Below are 16,696 nucleotides of genomic sequence, written 5' to 3' on the forward strand. Positions count from 1 at the left end.
GCTTCTGTAGCCATCGCCATCTGGTTTTATGGTGGGTGGGTCGTGTCAATGCTCCCAACCCCGACTTACGAGTTGAGCGCCTTCAGGGCCCATTGACGTTCAACTTTACCTACTGTTACTCCCCGATACGTAGCTCAAACGAGACACGAAGAAGACATCACAATGACAATCCTCACAGGCCACCGCCTCCTGCAACGCTGCCTCTGTTTCCTCTTCTGTGCAAGAGCAATTCCTGAACAGACTTCTATTATTGTTTATTTGGATCCATTTATTTACGTTGTCTTCACTATTGCATGAGTTCCAGTTGGTGTGACACTGGCAATAAAGCTTTTTACTGATCCAGAACTCCACCAGGAGCCTCGCAGGTCACCGTGCCTTCTTCTCCAGGTGAAAATTGCAAACACTCCTTCCTGACACTCTTAGTCAAAGTGGGCTAATTTCAAGTCGCGGCGGGGATCCTGGATGATGAATGGCTGGGAGGAGAGCGACCCACAAACGGGAAACGGAGGGAAAGGTCTGAGGCGGCGGCGGCCCGACAGCACGGTGACATACCGCCCTCCTCTCTCTGCCGCGATCTCGATGCTTCAGCCGAATCACCTGCGCTGGCGTGTTGGGAGCTGCTGCTTTGTCTGAGCCAGGAGGAGCATCTTTCATCTGCGGCCGGCGTATTATCGCGCTGATATGAAGTAACAGACTGTCAGCCGCCTCCTTTGTTGTCTGCGCGGCCCGGTCGTACAAATATTGAATCAGTGCGGCGGCACATCAAACCGGGGAACTTCTCTCTCCCCTTGCATTTATTCTCTTTGACCTTTGCTGCCGCCAGGATGAAACGCTCCTCGTTGGCAGCTTTTTGCATCAGATTTCTGACTTGAAAGGGAATCCTCACGTTCCCACCATTTTAAATGAGCCATTTGTCGTCTGTCCTTTAAGTCGGTTCAGTGTCTGTCGGAGCGCTTCCTCCTCCGCAGCAGCAGCAGCAGCGGCGGCGGCGCTAATGGTGGCGCTGGAGGCTGCGTTGGTCCAAACTCACGGAGGTTTCCTGGAGAGAAGCTTGAGGAGCGGATGGAGAGCCGTCCAAAACACAGGCGCGCTTTGAATTCTTATCTTTTATATGGTGGACACGTCCTGCAGGAGTTCATGAGGAAATCTGTTTTTGACTCTGAAAAAGTGGGTGGGGAGAAAACGTCCGCCTCCTCTCTCTGTGGGCCAGTGCGCGTGAGTGGGGAGGCGTGTCGCACATACCTGCTCGACAACTCGAGCTGGGGACAAATACGCACTTTAGAAACAAGGCCAAGAGAAGTGCAAGCTGTGACGATGGATGTTTATGAGCAACTTCTCGGAAAACAAAGTGGAACGTTGAGAGTGTTCCTGGTCTGACCTGCATCTGAAAAGCTGAGCGAGTGAATGGTACAGATTTCGCTGTGAACACAACCAGAACAAAGCGCTAAAGAAGCAAAGCGAGTCAGATAAAGCTGACGAGCTCACGAGCTGTGACAGGCATGTGTTGAAACTAGCTGAAATGGTACTACGCGCTTAAGCGGCTTGACCTTTAATCATCAGGTCCAGTCACCAGACACTGCAGTGTGATGCTTTCTGCCCGAGGAGTTCCATGGTTTCATGTCACCCTTTTCAAAGAAGCCATTGAGGCTTTTGCTGCACTTAAATCCAGTGAAAATGGCGTGTTGAGGAAAGCTAATAGTCATGTCTGGCCTGATGCTTTATTATCGGAGGCCGTATTTTATGACTCAAGCGTGCTCTTCATCCGAGCGTTGATTCTATTGAGGCTCTTTGCACGTCGCCAAAACGCTCCAAAAATGGCCTGTTTTTTTCCCCAGTTTATGGCTGTTTCAAACACAGAAGTGGTTTGGTGGCACTGAGCAGAAGAACTTGCAAACTACTTTCAGATATACATGTGAAATCGAAATCAGAATTGTGATTTCGTTATTTTTGGGGGAGAGAGGATGGAGTCATTCTGTCCAGGTCTGGGTCAGATCCTTCCAACCATCAGTCCAAAGTACAGCGCCATACTGCAGCACCTGAGCAAAATAAAACACGCAATATTTACAATAAAGTTGCTACAAATTAAGAAAGAATAGAAAAGAGTGAATAATACATGTATAAAATACACTAAGTATATGAAACAGATTGTGAATGAATGATAGAAAGAAAGTGAAAAAGTCAAATACAACATGTAATGTCACATATTCTGAAGTGTTGTGCAGTGAGGATTGTGTTCTGCCAGGATTAAATATGGAAGACTGAAGCTCAGCAACGGTTGTGTTGGTCACAGCAGAAACGTGGTCGAGGACTCGAACAAATGAGTCAAGACCAAGCCCTGAGTGACCATTCGGAGGGACGATAAAAATGATTTTTGTCTCGACAAAGCTGCGGGTTTATGAAGCGCCGCTGAGGTCACATGACCCTCACGGCGGGCCATTTGTCAGGTGCCACTTAACCAGGGAGGAATGTCTCGTTCCTCGGGAGAGATGAAGCTCCGAGGATGGCGTGACCTCACCAAGTCATTTGTTTCACTCAGCTCCATGACAAAATCAGATTTGGTTGAGAAAGAAGAGACTCCTGATGTGAGTGACGGGAAGCAGAGCGGCAGCTATGGGAGTGACCTGCGGTCAACCCTGCTGGAAACAGCTCGCTGGTCGACAGGTTCGGGTGCCTGGGCGTGGCGCGCTTGCTGCCAAGGTCGGCGGTTCAAATCCGGCTGTGACAACAAACACAAGAGAAACAGTGTTGTCTGCTCCAGGTGTGTGGTTGTGTCGCACTCCTCCACACACTGATGTCGACTGTGGCGTCTAAAATGATATGCATTTATTTCTGGTCCAGTTACCTTCCACCTGTGAGTGCTGTGTGTTGTTTGTCCTCTCCACAAACATTCTCTCTTCAGTTTGTTGCGAGTTTTATGATCCACTTTATTTGGTCTGTGTTCTCTCTGGACTTATTTAATTTGTTGTGTTTTTAGGGGAGCGAGCTTGGATTTGGATTTTTATTGGCGTCAAGCTGCAGTCCTGATTTGTGCTCCTGGTTTCGGCGGTTATCTTTTTTTCCCCGCGTGTTTCTGTTCATTTCCAGTGCTGTGTTTCCTTCTTTCTTCCTGCTTTGAATGACTGTTGTGATCAAACATCGGGCTATTTTTCATCTGTAACGTCCTGCGTGTTTGGTATTTTCCTCTGGATGTGGTTCGATCGTTGTCATCGCTGGTGTTGGTTCCAAGGTCTGCGTCTCTGTCGTGTTTTCCTGTTGTCTGCTTTTGTCTGAGGTTTTGGCGAGAAATGGATTTTCTCCATTCATTTGAGTTTTTGTTGGTGGACTATTTTGAAAATATTTTTGAATCCTCTGCTTGCTTACGCCCCTGCAGTTGCCCTTCGGAGCTTTCGGTAACATCGCCGCCGCTCTTCTGTTTCCTTCATAGAGCGATGGTGCTAACACGGCTAGCTAACAAGACACAGACTGAGCTTCCTCCTAGTGAATGTGGTGAAACGGCAGCTCTGCTTTCACCAGCCAGTGAGTTGAACCCGCTGTTTACACGGACCGAAGGACGCTCATATTCTCCACCGTTCAGTGGATCCTGCTCTCTGGACAACGCGTTCCGACATGGTGTCCAGCATCAGAGAGCAGCAGACGCTCATCCAGGGTTCTGACTCACAACAGCAGTAGCAGTTGCTTATAGAAGGTATTCCGATGACCTGGATGTGGATCAGTGCATCGCAACAAATGCTCATGCCCACGTTTACATGAGGCGAGTAAAGCAAGCGCTTCTCATGTCACTGAACGCTGGACTGGAGGAAGAGCGCTGCAGTGGAGAGGTTTTATCATCAACGCAGTGACTTCTCCTACAAAGGACCTCAGGAGAAATCACAGCTGCCTCAGTGTCAGGTGGCACTTACAGCTTGAAGAACTTGTTTAAGTTATTGTTAAAGGAGTTTAAATAAATGGCTGTTGGCTGTTTGTTCATGTACTGTATGATTCAGTAGGTTCACATTCAAGTGCAAATTCAGGTCTATTTTCAGTTGAAAAAGGTCCTGAACAAGTGATAAGTGAAAATAAAATATTTTTCAAATGTCATGAATCAAATCGGAGATTTTATTTTTAGGCCATTATGACCAGGGCTACGTTCCCGGCTGTGTTATCTGTTTGGAAAGTGTTTTGTGTGGACAGAAGGCCCCTGTCGTTGTGGTGCTGTAGCTTCTCATCGCAGTGCAGTTGACGTGTCTGAGATTTTTGTGTTGTGGGTCCGTGTTTGTGCTGCAGTTGAGGTTATTTGTGCGTCCTGGTGTGGCCACGAAGCGCGCTGCGTCTTGCCGCTCAAAGAGACAAAGGATGAGGCGGCGTGATTACAGAGGCATTAGAGCGGCTTCAGAAGCCTCGCCACACTAACACGCTCCATCTTTGTCAACACAAACGCATATCTGCTCCACAAACACTTGGATCTGCGCCGACGAAAGACAAACAGCAAATCTTCAAATACAGAAAAAAGCCTTTCATTCCCTCCTTCCTGCCCGGAGACGCTTATTAATGGCGCCGCGGACCCGACTGGCGTGTTTGTGCGATCGGACCCGTTATGCAAATAAGAAGTCTGAATTAATTTTAATGAGAGCATCACAAAAGAGCCACAGCTAATTAGCTAAATTCCCCCTCTCTTTGAAACGCGGGAAACACTGACCCCCCGTTGGATCTGAAACAAAGGCGAGAATATTCATTTCAAACATATTTATGCAACGCAGCGAGGTTGCTGTGACCGCTCGGCCTCATGGGAGGGGTGGTGGTGGTGAGTGTGTTTACTCACTCAGCCGCTCGGCCACCTGCTGGTGAGGGCTCATGATCCGGTCGGAGGCTGCTCCCGGGGGGAACAAGACATTCCTCAGCCAGAGTGAAGATCTTTCAGATCACTGCCTTCTTCTCTGGCTGTGTGTTTCTATTGAGCTTCGTCCTGTCTTCAGTGCACTGCAGTGCATTTCCTTTTACTCATTGACCAGTTGTTATGTTTTATTATGGAGTTATTGATTTTCCTCAGCGATTTCTGGTGTTGGGTTTGCCTGGTTTTTGGTTCCACTTTTCATCTTGATGCTTTTTTCCTTCTGCGGCTTTGCTGCTTGGTTCAGGGGTTGTGTGGTTTGGGTTCTTTTGCAGTATGAATCAAATAGAATGGACTTTATTTGTCATTGTACCAGGAGGCACAACTAAACTGAGGGAGCCATGGAAAAACCCATAAACAAACAAGGCAAAAGCAAACAGGGCAAGTCAAATCAAACAAAACCTCCAGGCAGTATATGGTGTGGAGAAATATATGTATCGATGTGTTGAGGAAATTAACAACAGACAGATGAAAAAGAGTATTTGGGGCTGTGCTTCTTCATTTCTTCCGTTGTTTTAAGTCGTTGTCACTGTTCTGAACATGTGTGGTTGGTTTGAGTTCCCCGTCACCCTGGGGCGCTGGGCAGGTCACCCCCAACCTACCATCTCATGCAAAGAAGCCTTCTTTTCCCCAGCAAATCCCCGCATTGCTGTGAATAGCACAAAGGTGAGACCAGTCGGCTGCTCACAACCGCCACGTTTCACTTCCAATACCAAGTGAAACATTTCACCAGCCGCTGGAAAACCATCAGATGATGTTTTTATACCAAAACCAGCAGCAATGCTGACTGTGTCTCCACACCATGGTTCTTCTAAGGACCCTGACTGGGACCCCCTGTCAGAGATATACTGCTAACCAAAGCACTTCAGTGAATGAAATCACCCTGACACGTGGGAATGAATGGTGATTCAGAATGAATTGTTGACAGTCGTGTGACATGTCTTAACCATCAACTAAACTGAGAGCTGAGCATGTATGAGCAACGTTATCGTCTCATCTCAGGTCCAGGCCACCTGCACCGCTCAGCACCAGCGCTGACCACTAGTTTCCAGGACATCAAGGGACCAGGACAGATCACCTTCCCCTGCACTGTGGGCCTGCAGACGATTGATCCTCTCGGAGCTCCATCATGATCAGAAAATGAGAACGAGCAGAACATTATCCCTCTATTTATACTCTTCTGGAAAGACACAAGTTTGGTCATTGCTTAACAATTGGTCAACAAAAAGCAGTTTATTCCATGCAAACATCTTCATCTGCGTGTGGAGTTCCTGACAGCTTTCAAACAGACTTTCTCAGGAGCAGCGCTGAGCCCGGAGGGAGCGGCACCTGGCCGAGGAAGGGACCCAAGCAGACCAAACGAATCGATCACCGATGGTGTTGATCTGGTGACTGAGTCAACAGGCAGATGCTCCATAGCTCAAATGTCTTGTGTCCATATCGTCATTTTGTTTCATTTGGAGCACATGAACAACACCACCCTCTTGTTTTATGAACAGCACGAACACACTCTGTTCTGGAGAGAAAGGAAGCCAAAACTACCGTGTGTATAAACCACTCTGAGTCACGTGATCCTCCCAGAATCCGGCCCGACCCGTTGGTTCTGTTGTCTGAGTTCCTTGAAACCACGTGATCACTTCAACCAGACTCAGTCATGTGCAGTCGACTCTTCTTGAATCAGATTCCTGACTCTGTTCCTCCTCAGCTTCAGGGCGTGGCAGCAACACACAATACAGCCTGAGGATGCTGTAGGGTCTGGAGGTCGAGTGACACAAGCAGGATCCTCCACAGGACAGTCCACACACACACCACAGTGAGACCACCACGGCTCTGCAGCGCAGAGGGCTTCAGCCTGGGACTGGGAAAGACACCTGCCCCCTGCGGGGTCCTGAAGGTTTCGCCCACTGCCATCGGTGCACGACTGAATCAGCCGGGTGTGGACAGCACAATGAGAGGAAGGACACTCTGTTGCATATTGAAATCAAAAACATTTTTATTGTGAAACACATTTATAACATGTTTCCATTCATTCCAACATTAGTTTAAGATTTCCTTGTCTTTATACAGTTTGTGAGACACAGTCATTGTCACTGTTGTCTACTTCAGCTTCAGGAACTCGCATGAGGCCCAGACCCAGACTCCAGCGTGTAGAGGCTGAGTGAAGGTGGTGTGGACTCTGTGGAGGAGGGTCATGGTTCCAGAGACGCTGTAGAAGGACAGAAGACCTGCAGAGTGATCCAGGTACACTCCCACTCTGGAGGGTGGAGCTGTGGAGACTTCAGTTCTGATGCTGTTGTGTGTGAATGAACAACCAGAGTCGTGACAATATAAAGACCAAGATTTGTCATTATATCCAAATCTACTTTCTTCTCCTGATCTGCTGATGTTCTTGTATGAGACTGCTACATGAATGACTTTTGTCCTCTCCACCTCCCAGTAACAACGTCCAGTCAGAGGCTCTTTACTCAGGACCTCAGTGTAATTAGTGAATCGGTCTGGATGAGGAGGAGACTGATCTTCCCCAATGTTTCTCACTTTCCTGTTTCCTTCAGACAACACCAACCATGAGCATGCAGTGTTTGGATCCAGAGTGATGTCCTGTGAGAACCTGAGGAACTCAGCTCTGGTCTTGGGCTCTGCTCCGAGCATGAGTGAGATGTTGGTGCAGGTGTCTCTCAGAAGGTCCTGGAGTCGCTCTCTGCTGGCTGACACGGCTGCTGCCACTTCCTCAAAGCAGCAGTGAGGACGGACGTGGGTCCTGGAGGAGAGCGTGTCTTCACTGACCTGTGAGAGTGAGGACCAGTTCTGGAGAAAGACCAAGTGACTGTCGGTGAGTGACAGCTGCTGCAGCTCAGCATCTTTCTTCTTCAGCTCAGCGATCTCCTGCTCCAGCTGCTCCTGAACTCCTCGGACTCCAGCGGCTTCAGTCTCCTGCCGGGATCTGATCTGCTGCTCCACATCAGACATTCTTCTCTGGAGGTTCTGGATCATCTGCTGGAGGATCTCCTGACTGTCCTTCACTGCTTTATCAGCAGAGTCTCTGATGGTCTTCTGCTCCTGCTGAAGCAGCTTCAGCTCTTCCTCTCTCTCCTGGATGCTCTGCTGGATCCTTCCTCGACTCTGATCCACCTCTTTCTCTCGCTCTCTTCTCTCTGCTGCGGCCGAGACAATGTGGTGGTCTCTGTGTTGGTCCACAGCACAGAGGTGACAGATGACCTGCTGATCAGTACGACAGAACATCTTCTTCTCCTCGTCGTGTTGAGGGCAGAGGATCTCCTGGAGCTGCTTGGACGGCTGGACCAGCTTGTGTCTCCTGAAGGCCGGAGCTTCTAGATGAGGCTGGAGGTGTTGTTCACAGTAAGAGGTCAGACACACCAGACAGGACTTGAGGGCTTTCCGCTTCCTCCCAGTGCAGGAGTCACAGGCCACATCTTCAGGTCCAGCATAGCAGAGGTCAGCAGCTTGGAGTCCAGTCTTCTTCAGCTCCTCCACTAACTCTGCTAACATGATGTTCTTCTGCAGGAGAGGCCTCGGGGTGAAGGTCTGTCTGCACTGAGGACACTGGCAGATGTTCCTCTCACCTTCTGAGCCCCAGTAACCTTCAACACAGACCTGACAGAAGCTGTGTCCACAGGGGAGACCCACTGGATCCTTCAGGAGGTCCAGACAGATGGAACAGGAGAAGGATTCTTTCTGCAGATCAACTCTGGCTGCCATCTCACTGGCGACTGACACACTGACTGATCTCCCTCGTGTATAAAGCAGTCATATCAAGAGTCACATGATCCTCCCAGAATCTGGCCTGACAGGTTGGTTCTGCAGTTCCTAGAAACCACGTGATGACTCTTTATAACTTCACTTTTGTTTGTTGCCTGGTAACCAGCAGAGGTGTGGACTTGACTTGGAATTCATCCTCTTGACTTGATCGGACTCAGTCATGTGTTTGCTTGCTGTCGTCAAGTTTTCGTCTGGTTTGAAGCCCTTCGGAAGCTCAGACTCCAAACATGGTCTACAACAGCAGAAGAATCATCCAGCTTGATGAACGTCTGCAGGATAAACGGCGGTCCTGAGTCTGTGTGGGTCCGAGTGTTGGTTCTGGAGGGTCGGTTCAGGCCGAGTCAGGACCTTGTTCTTCTCAAACATCGCTGCCTCAGTGTCAGAAATGCATCTAGCGTTTTCTTGGACAATGTTAGTTTGTTGTTCCTTCAATAAAGTCACTTTTATTTCAGATCCACCCGTCACGAACTGAGGGGCTCATAAAGTCATATGACTTGGTGTCGGTTCCTGACTCTCTTCCTCCTCCGTCTCAGGGTGTGGCAGCAGAACACAACAGCAACACACAGCACTCTGCAGTATGGAGGCTGGAGGTCAAAGACAATAAACATGTTTATTCTTGTGAACATTTCAATAATCTTTCATTGTTTTACCATTTATATGTTGTGTTTGCTCACATTCTTTATGTGTATCTGAATCATAGTTCAGTCCCCCTCATGTCGAGCCTGACTTAATTTGCCAGATCAGGGACTTGTGACTTGCTTGGTAAGCAGTGGTAAATGACTCAACGTGACTTTGACTCGCAATCGTGACTTGAGACTTGACTTGGACTGCAAGTGTTTGCTTTCTACGTTATTGACAGAATTATTAAAAACACATTCAGCTTTATTTTTTCGAACGTACGGATGTGAGCAAACCTGGCAACGTCAACGTATGATCATGTGACTTGTGCGTCGCTCTCACACAGCTCGATGCACTAAGCCACACAGTATTCTCACTTTAACACATTGTTCATTCTTATATGGAGTGTGTTTTTGCCACATTTCTTTTGCACGTTCAGCACTTTAAGACAGTTGTCGTCCAGGTGACAGTATTATAATTGAATGACTTGAGACTTGCTTGAGAAAAGCTGTGACTCGACTCGACTTAACTTGACCCTAAGAAATGACTTGGCTTTTATTGTCATCACCTCTGACCCTCCGCTGACTCTGGGACACTTGAACACGTCTGCATTGTTGAACAAGGAAGTCAACAGTGACGTGACTCTGATGACTGATGCTGCTGGAATCTGGTCCCACCTGTTGGTTCCACCTGTTTTCACACTTCCTTCAACCAGCTGAGGGATTCTTGGAAATGATGGTTGCCATGGTGACCAGGTCAACAGGCCGCTGACGTCAGTGAACCATGAGGAGAATAAAGTCATGACGTCCACAGATGGAACTAAATCCATCAATGTAGGTTTAGATCCGAGAGTCACAGAGAGGAGAATGACTCTGAAGTCACTGGTCCTGGAAACACTGGGCTCCTGTGCTGCAGCTGCTGCCCCCACGACCCGACCTCAGGGAGGCAGGAGAAGATGGATGGGAAACACACAAAAGTCAAAGAAGCACAGGGTCGAACCAAAAACCTTTTTATTGTGATGTACATTCTGATCCTGCTGCCATTCACCATTTTCACACTAGATTCTTCATGCACATGTGTATCTGAGTCATCATTCCAGTGCCACTCATGTCCCCTCACATGGCTCCATCCAAACCTCCAACTCTTCTCCACACGTGTGAAAGCTGCTGCTCAGATCCAGGGGAAACATTGCTCCATCAAAACTAGATTATCTGAAGCTAAAACTGAAGCGCTTCATGTGAACGTACCTCAAATCCAAAATACTGTGCACAGCACAACATGTCCGACTGCTGAACACAACACCCTCCTCACCATCACCTGAACACACGTCCTCCACTTCTGTGAGACTCACACTGATGTGTTCACAGTCCAGCTTCCTCTCACTTCACATGACAGTGACACAACATCCACTGACAGTGTCTACACAAGAGAGAAGACACAGCAACACACAATAACACAGAGAGATGACCTCAGTCAGATGCATTTCATGGAACTGTCCAGAGAGACATGCAGCCAAAGATAATAGGGGGAAAACTCACAATAATCACAACATGAAAATCATGCACAAGGACATTTTATATATCGAACTTCAGGTATTTGCACATTTAAAGTGACATACAGATCATCGCTGGACTGAAATCTGAACACACAATGACCAAAGCAAGTCTCACACTCTTGTCTAGTTCAGCTTCAGGATCTCACATGAGGAGGACCAGACCCAGACTCCAGCGTGTAGAGGCTGAGTGAAGGTGGTGTGGACTCTGTGGAGGAGGGTCATGGTTCCAGAGACGCTGTAGAAGGACAGAAGACCTGCAGAGTGATCCAGGTACACTCCCACTCTGGAGGGTGGAGCTGTGGAGACTTCAGTTATGATGCTGTTGTGTATGAATGAACAACCAGAGTCGTGACACCATAAAGACCAAGATTTGTCATTATATCCAAATCTACTTTCTTGTCTTGATCTGCTGATGTTCTTGTATGAGACTGCTACATGAATGACTTTTGTGCTCTCCACCAGAGGAGACAGATGACCTGCTGATCAGTACGACAGAACATCTTCTCCTCATCGTGTTTAGGGCAGAGGATCTCCTGGAGCTGCTTGGACGGCTGGACCAGCTTGTGTCTCCTGAAGGCCGGAGCTTCTAGATGAGGCTGGAGGTGTTGCTCACAGTAAGAGGTCAGACACAGCAGACAGGACTTGAGGGCTTTCAGCTTCCTCCCAGTGCAGGAGTCACAGGCCACATCTTCAGGTCCAGCATAGCAGAGGTCAGCAGCTTGGAGTCCAGTCTTCTTCAGCTCCTCCACTAACTCTGCTAACATGATGTTCTTCTGCAGAAGAGGCCTCGGGGTGAAGGTCCGTCTGCACTGAGGACACTGGTAGAAGTTCTTTTCCTCCCAGTAACCATCAACACAGACCTGACAGAAGCTGTGTCCACAGGGGAGACCCACTGGATCCTTCAGTAGATCCAGACAGATGGAACAGGAGAAGGATTCTCTCTGCAGATCAACTCTGGCCTCCATCTCACTGGCGACTGACACACTGACTGATCTCCCTCGTGTATAAAGCAGTCATATCAAGAGTCACATGATCCTCCCAGAATCTGGCCTGACAGGTTGGTTCTGCAGTTCCTAGAAACCACGTGATGACTCTTTATAACTTCACTTTTGTTTGTTGCCTGGTAACCAGCAGAGGTGTGGACTTGACTTGGAATTCATCCTCTTGACTGGATCGGACTCAGTCATGTGTTTGCTTGCTGTCGTCAAGTTTTCGTCTGGTTTGAAGCCCTTCAGAAGCTCAGACTCCAAACATGGTCTACAACAGCAGAAGAATCATCCAGCTTGATGAACGTCTGCAGGATAAACGGCGGTCCTGAGTCTGTGTGGGTCCGAGTGTTGGTTCTGGAGGGTCGGTTCAGCCCGAGTCAGGACCTTGTTCTTCTCAAACATCGCTGCCTCAGTGTCAGAAATGCATCTAGCGTTTTCTTGGACAATATTAGTTTGTTGTTCCTTCAATAAAATCACTTTTATTTCAGATCCACCCATCAGGAACTGAGGGGCTCATAAAGTCATATGACTTGGTGTCGGTTCCTGACTCTCTTCCTCCTCCGTCTCAGGGTGTGGCAGCAGAACACAACAGCAACACACAGCACTCTGCAGTATGGAGGCTGGAGGTCAAAGACAGTAAACATGTTTATTCTTATGAACATTTCAATAATCTTTCATTATTTCACCATTTATATGTTGTGTTTGCTCACATTCTTTATGTGTATCTGAGTCACAGTCCAGTCCCCCTCATGTCTTGTGACTTGCTTGGTAAGCAGTGGTAAATGACCTGACTTGACTTGCAATCGTGACTTGAGACTTGACTTGGACTGCAAGTGATTGCTTTCTACGTTATTGAGAGAATTATTAAAAACACATTCTGCTTTGAGCAAACCTGGCAACCTCAACGTATGATCATGTGACTTGTGCGTCGCTCTCACACAGCTGGATGCACTAACCCACGCGGTATTCTCACTTTAACACATTGTTCATTCTTACATGATGATTATATATGAAAGTATTCCGTGGCTGCAGCCCTGGTCTGGCCTCAGTGGAGGGGCGTCATGGGTTCAAGAGGCTGTGAAGGACCTGCCTGATGTCAGGCCTGGTTCTTCAGAGGTCCGGCCTGTCTCACCACAGACGTCTCTGCTCTGTCTTGAAACTATTGTTCTCTCATTCTCCTCACGAGCCTGTTGTTCGCTCCAGCTTGAAGTAGCTCCGTGACTCGGGAGGAAATTGGAGCAATACTGCGGGAAACAAGCATTGATCTTCCAATAAATATCATCGTCCGGAGTCTCGGCGGAGAACAAGCCATAATCATCGCCGCCCTGCCAGACTCACAAATGAGACTCGGACCCGAGCCGCGTCTGGGCAGGTGCGGTTCTGGTCCCGGGCAGCAGATTTCTCCCGTCCACGCGGGTCAGGGAGCGGACTGACCAGAGGGTTCCCTGTCTCTGTGGGCTGAGGAGAATTCCCGGGAACAGACCGCCGCACAGCTGCCGACGCCCGAGGCGAACCTCTCCTCCTCGCCCCCGACACCCTTCCCTCGGAAACTGGGGCAGAACTTTTCTTCTTCCACAGTGAGAGATCCATCACAAGTGGCAGCACGAGGGCGTCTTCACCCCCTCTTCTGTCGCGTTGAAGCCTGGACCGAGGCCGGTTCCACCGCCGGCCACATTCCAACTGTGTGTCACTGCTTGCCTGATCAAAACAACATGAAAGTATTTTGTTTTTAAGAAGTCGTATCTGCTTCTAGCTTGGTGTTCTAGGTGCGTTGGGAAGCTACGTGGCTCGTCAAGCTAGCCACCTGCCCCTGAACAAGTGCAGTTCAGCTGCAGCGAGATGCTGACAGCTGCTGTGACTTCACCTCAGTCCTTCAAGATTACAACGTGTTTACAGCATGTTTCTTGATCACGGGATGCCTCGCTGTATTCTTGTTGTGTGATGTGAGATTAAAGGGAAGGACATGTCGGAAGCAGATTCATTTCAAATGTGCACAGCTTGTTCATACATCAGAGTAAATCTAATGTATATACCATGAAAGACACGATGAAATCTGGTCAAGAAACCTTTCACAGCTTCTACCCCAACATGCCCCCCCGAGTCCCGCCGCTGGGGCCGTGTGCTGAAGCCTGCCCCACCTCTGGAACACACACACTAAACTCACTGGACTTCCCACAAAATAGATTTTTTCTCAGTGGAGTTTTCACATGTTTAAAAAACAAACAGGCATGAATTAATAACATATTTAGTTTTGGAGCGACTTGAAACTGTGAGCACGTAGCTGTGAAAGGCTTGGCTGACTTGGAGAAGGTCTGAACTTCCCAGCAAACATGGAACTGGAGCGTTTGTTTTTAATCTAGAATCAATGGCAGCCAGTCAGCGGAGCTCTGCAACACTTCACCTCAGGTATGCAGCCGTTTTTATACACCAGATTCACGTCACGTTTTCGCCCTGGGCCCCTGTTTGAGTTTTACTGCAGTGAAAGTTCTTGTTTTCAATGCAAACAGTGACAACAAGTATCTCAGGATCCTGTTCTCGAGTGAGGGGGTAAGCGAGATTGCTAGGCGATCCAGTGCAGCAGGGGGTGGAAAAAAAGAGAGAGCTGAGCCAGAAGGCAAATCTTCACCCCGACCCTCATCGATGGTCATGAGCTGTGGGTCATGACGGAAAGAAGGAGACCCCAAATACAAGTGGCTGACGGGTGGCAGGCGTCTCCCTTAGAGATAGGGTGAGAGACTCGGAGGAGAGCTCCGGCTTCTCTGCATCGAAAGGTGAGGTAGCTTTTATTCTCAAGACTGCCATAAGCATGATAAGCATGAGGAATGAAGCCCGCTGAGGTGGGCATGTCATGAGGGCGCCCCCTGGAGGCCTCCCTTTGGAGGCGCTTCAGGCACGGCCAGCTGGGAGGAGACCGAGGGTCGACCCTGGCCTGGGAGCGTCTCGGGACCCAGCGACGGATGGATAAGCAGGCGAGGTTGGATCGATGGAAAGTCCACCACGGAACGTTCAGCTAGGTGCTAAAGACACTGGGAGATCCAGGAGCTGCACCGTATCGGTTCAACAGAGAAACACTATCAAATGTTCGCAGACTTCGCAGACGGACCTGAGGAGACACAAACGTGTCCCTCTGTCATGTTCGCACTCTGTTTTGTTGTTTCTCCGTTATCTGCTCGGCATCTTCTCTCATGCTTTTATTTTGTTGTTGCCTGTCGTTTCCGTTTCCTGCTTTCCCAACAGCTTAATGGCCGCGCAGCTGGAACTCATCAGATGATCAGCCTCAGCTGATTTCTACACCTGAGGCCAGATGGTCACATCGTGTTCTGTGGGAAACTCTCCCAAGAGTTGCTCTCTCTGGTTCGCTCCTCTGAATATTCTAAATTCCCGTGTGCGCTTGAACTCCTTTTCAGCCGCCTCCTGAGTTCCCCACTCTTCATCGCTCTGTTTCTTCCCTCTCTTTCGCAGTTCTACCCGCATGTGAGCGTTTTACAAGTCTCACTTTTCATTTCTCGCTGTTGTCGTAACATCCTCATGTGAGTGTGTGTGTGTCCCCGCTGAGCGCTTTTGGCTTATCGCGCCTCGTGAGCTTATCTCCCAGTGTGTTTGTGTTCTTTGATTCTCATTCACCTCTCTTTTGTTTCACATTCTTTCCCAGTCCCTACGTGTGGTTCCCGGTCCGCGTTCTGGTTCCGGTGCTTTTTGTTCTTCATTCCTGTTTGTCTGTGTGTAACTCGTCTGTGTTTATTAAATGATTTCACTTCATCTCCTCTCTGTGCCTTCTGTAATGATGCAATCATTTGCACCTGGGTCCATCCTCAGACAGCCATGACACCCTCTCCTCTCACGGGCAAGGTCCATCTGTCTCTCATGGATCCCATGACACTTTGGCAGCATCCACATCAACACCTGCTTGACCTTCTCATCCTGGGAAGCTTGCTTTAGAAGTGAGGGCAGCTCTGAAGAGACAACCAGACTCCAGTGGTCTGGAGAGCAGGGAACCTTCTGAGCAAAGACCTCCGAGCTGCAGTCGGTAAGTTGACCGGTCACATGAGCAGCCGTGTGCTTTCACAAGAGAGCGCCCCCTAGCCACCGTGTGCCTGCATGGAGAGGAACAGAGAGGGTGAAGTTCTAATCCTTTGATGAGCGCGGCAGATTAGTTTGGTGGGTGTTTACCCACAGAAGTCTGCGCATGTGAAACGCAACACATTGTCTTTGTGTGGAGATTCAGAGAAATGAAGTACAATGATCCAACAAACAAATTAAAGGCTGACAGTTGTGTTGCAGCACAGATGAGTGGATTTAGAACCGTGTAAACTTTGTTTACCTCACAAACAGAAAGAGCTGGGAAACTCCCCTCGCCATCTGCCCACTCGCGCTCCAAACAAACCTCCCGCCCTTCTCAGTCTCTCGCCTTTAGTTTTGCATCTGCTGTGCCGCGGTCCAGTAGAAGAGCGGCACCACGAGGTCACATGACCCTCTTCAAGTCCAGAACGGGGATCAGAAGGGCAGCAGAGGAGACACGGTGCCGTCGGGCTGTGGTCGTTGCCGGAGGTCTGGAGTCTGGAGCGAGCCGTTCCTGCTGCACCACCACGTTCGTCCTTGGGTCGCCGAGCCTGCCAGAGGACTCACGCGCAGCTGAGTGCGAGTCATGGAGGGTGCCAGAGGGTGTGTGGAGGACAGGCTCCTGGGTCAGACAGGCTCCAGGTCCAGGTGAATGAAAATAACAACAGACGATCAGGCAGATCAAGATTCCACTGACGGGCAGTGGGTGGTTGTCAGGTCAGACGCTGTTGAGTCATTGTGGAGGAGCTGAGATGTGTATTTACTGGCCACGGAGTGAACTTCCTCCTCAAGTTCCTCCCATGTTGAAGAGGCTGTCAGTGGCGTAGGATG

General features: G+C 49.1%; 2 protein-coding genes across 2 annotated transcripts; both read right to left on the reverse strand.

Moving 5' to 3' along the window:
* Positions 1–6,897: 6,897 nt before the first annotated feature.
* Positions 6,898–8,584, reverse strand: LOC128755598 (tripartite motif-containing protein 16-like). Its single transcript, XM_053859349.1, has one exon. It carries the CDS (start codon positions 8,582–8,584, stop codon positions 6,965–6,967), a length of 1,620 nt encoding a protein of 539 aa, XP_053715324.1. The 3' UTR covers positions 6,898–6,964.
* A 1,696-nt stretch (positions 8,585–10,280) lies between these two features.
* Positions 10,281–11,782, reverse strand: LOC128755599 (E3 ubiquitin/ISG15 ligase TRIM25-like). Its single transcript, XM_053859350.1, has one exon. It carries the CDS (start codon positions 11,780–11,782, stop codon positions 11,249–11,251), a length of 534 nt encoding a protein of 177 aa, XP_053715325.1. The 3' UTR covers positions 10,281–11,248.
* Positions 11,783–16,696: the final 4,914 nt, after the last annotated feature.

This window comes from Synchiropus splendidus, chromosome 3 (assembly GCF_027744825.2).
Source record: "Synchiropus splendidus isolate RoL2022-P1 chromosome 3, RoL_Sspl_1.0, whole genome shotgun sequence".
NCBI lineage: Eukaryota > Metazoa > Chordata > Actinopteri > Syngnathiformes > Callionymidae > Synchiropus > Synchiropus splendidus.

Bases quoted from the DNA above. Each gene is read 5' to 3' on its own strand.
- LOC128755598 (XM_053859349.1), bottom strand. From the start codon at position 8,584: ATGGCAGCCAGAGTTGATCTGCAGAAAGAATCCTTCTCCTGTTCCATC.
- LOC128755599 (XM_053859350.1), bottom strand. From the start codon at position 11,782: ATGGAGGCCAGAGTTGATCTGCAGAGAGAATCCTTCTCCTGTTCCATC.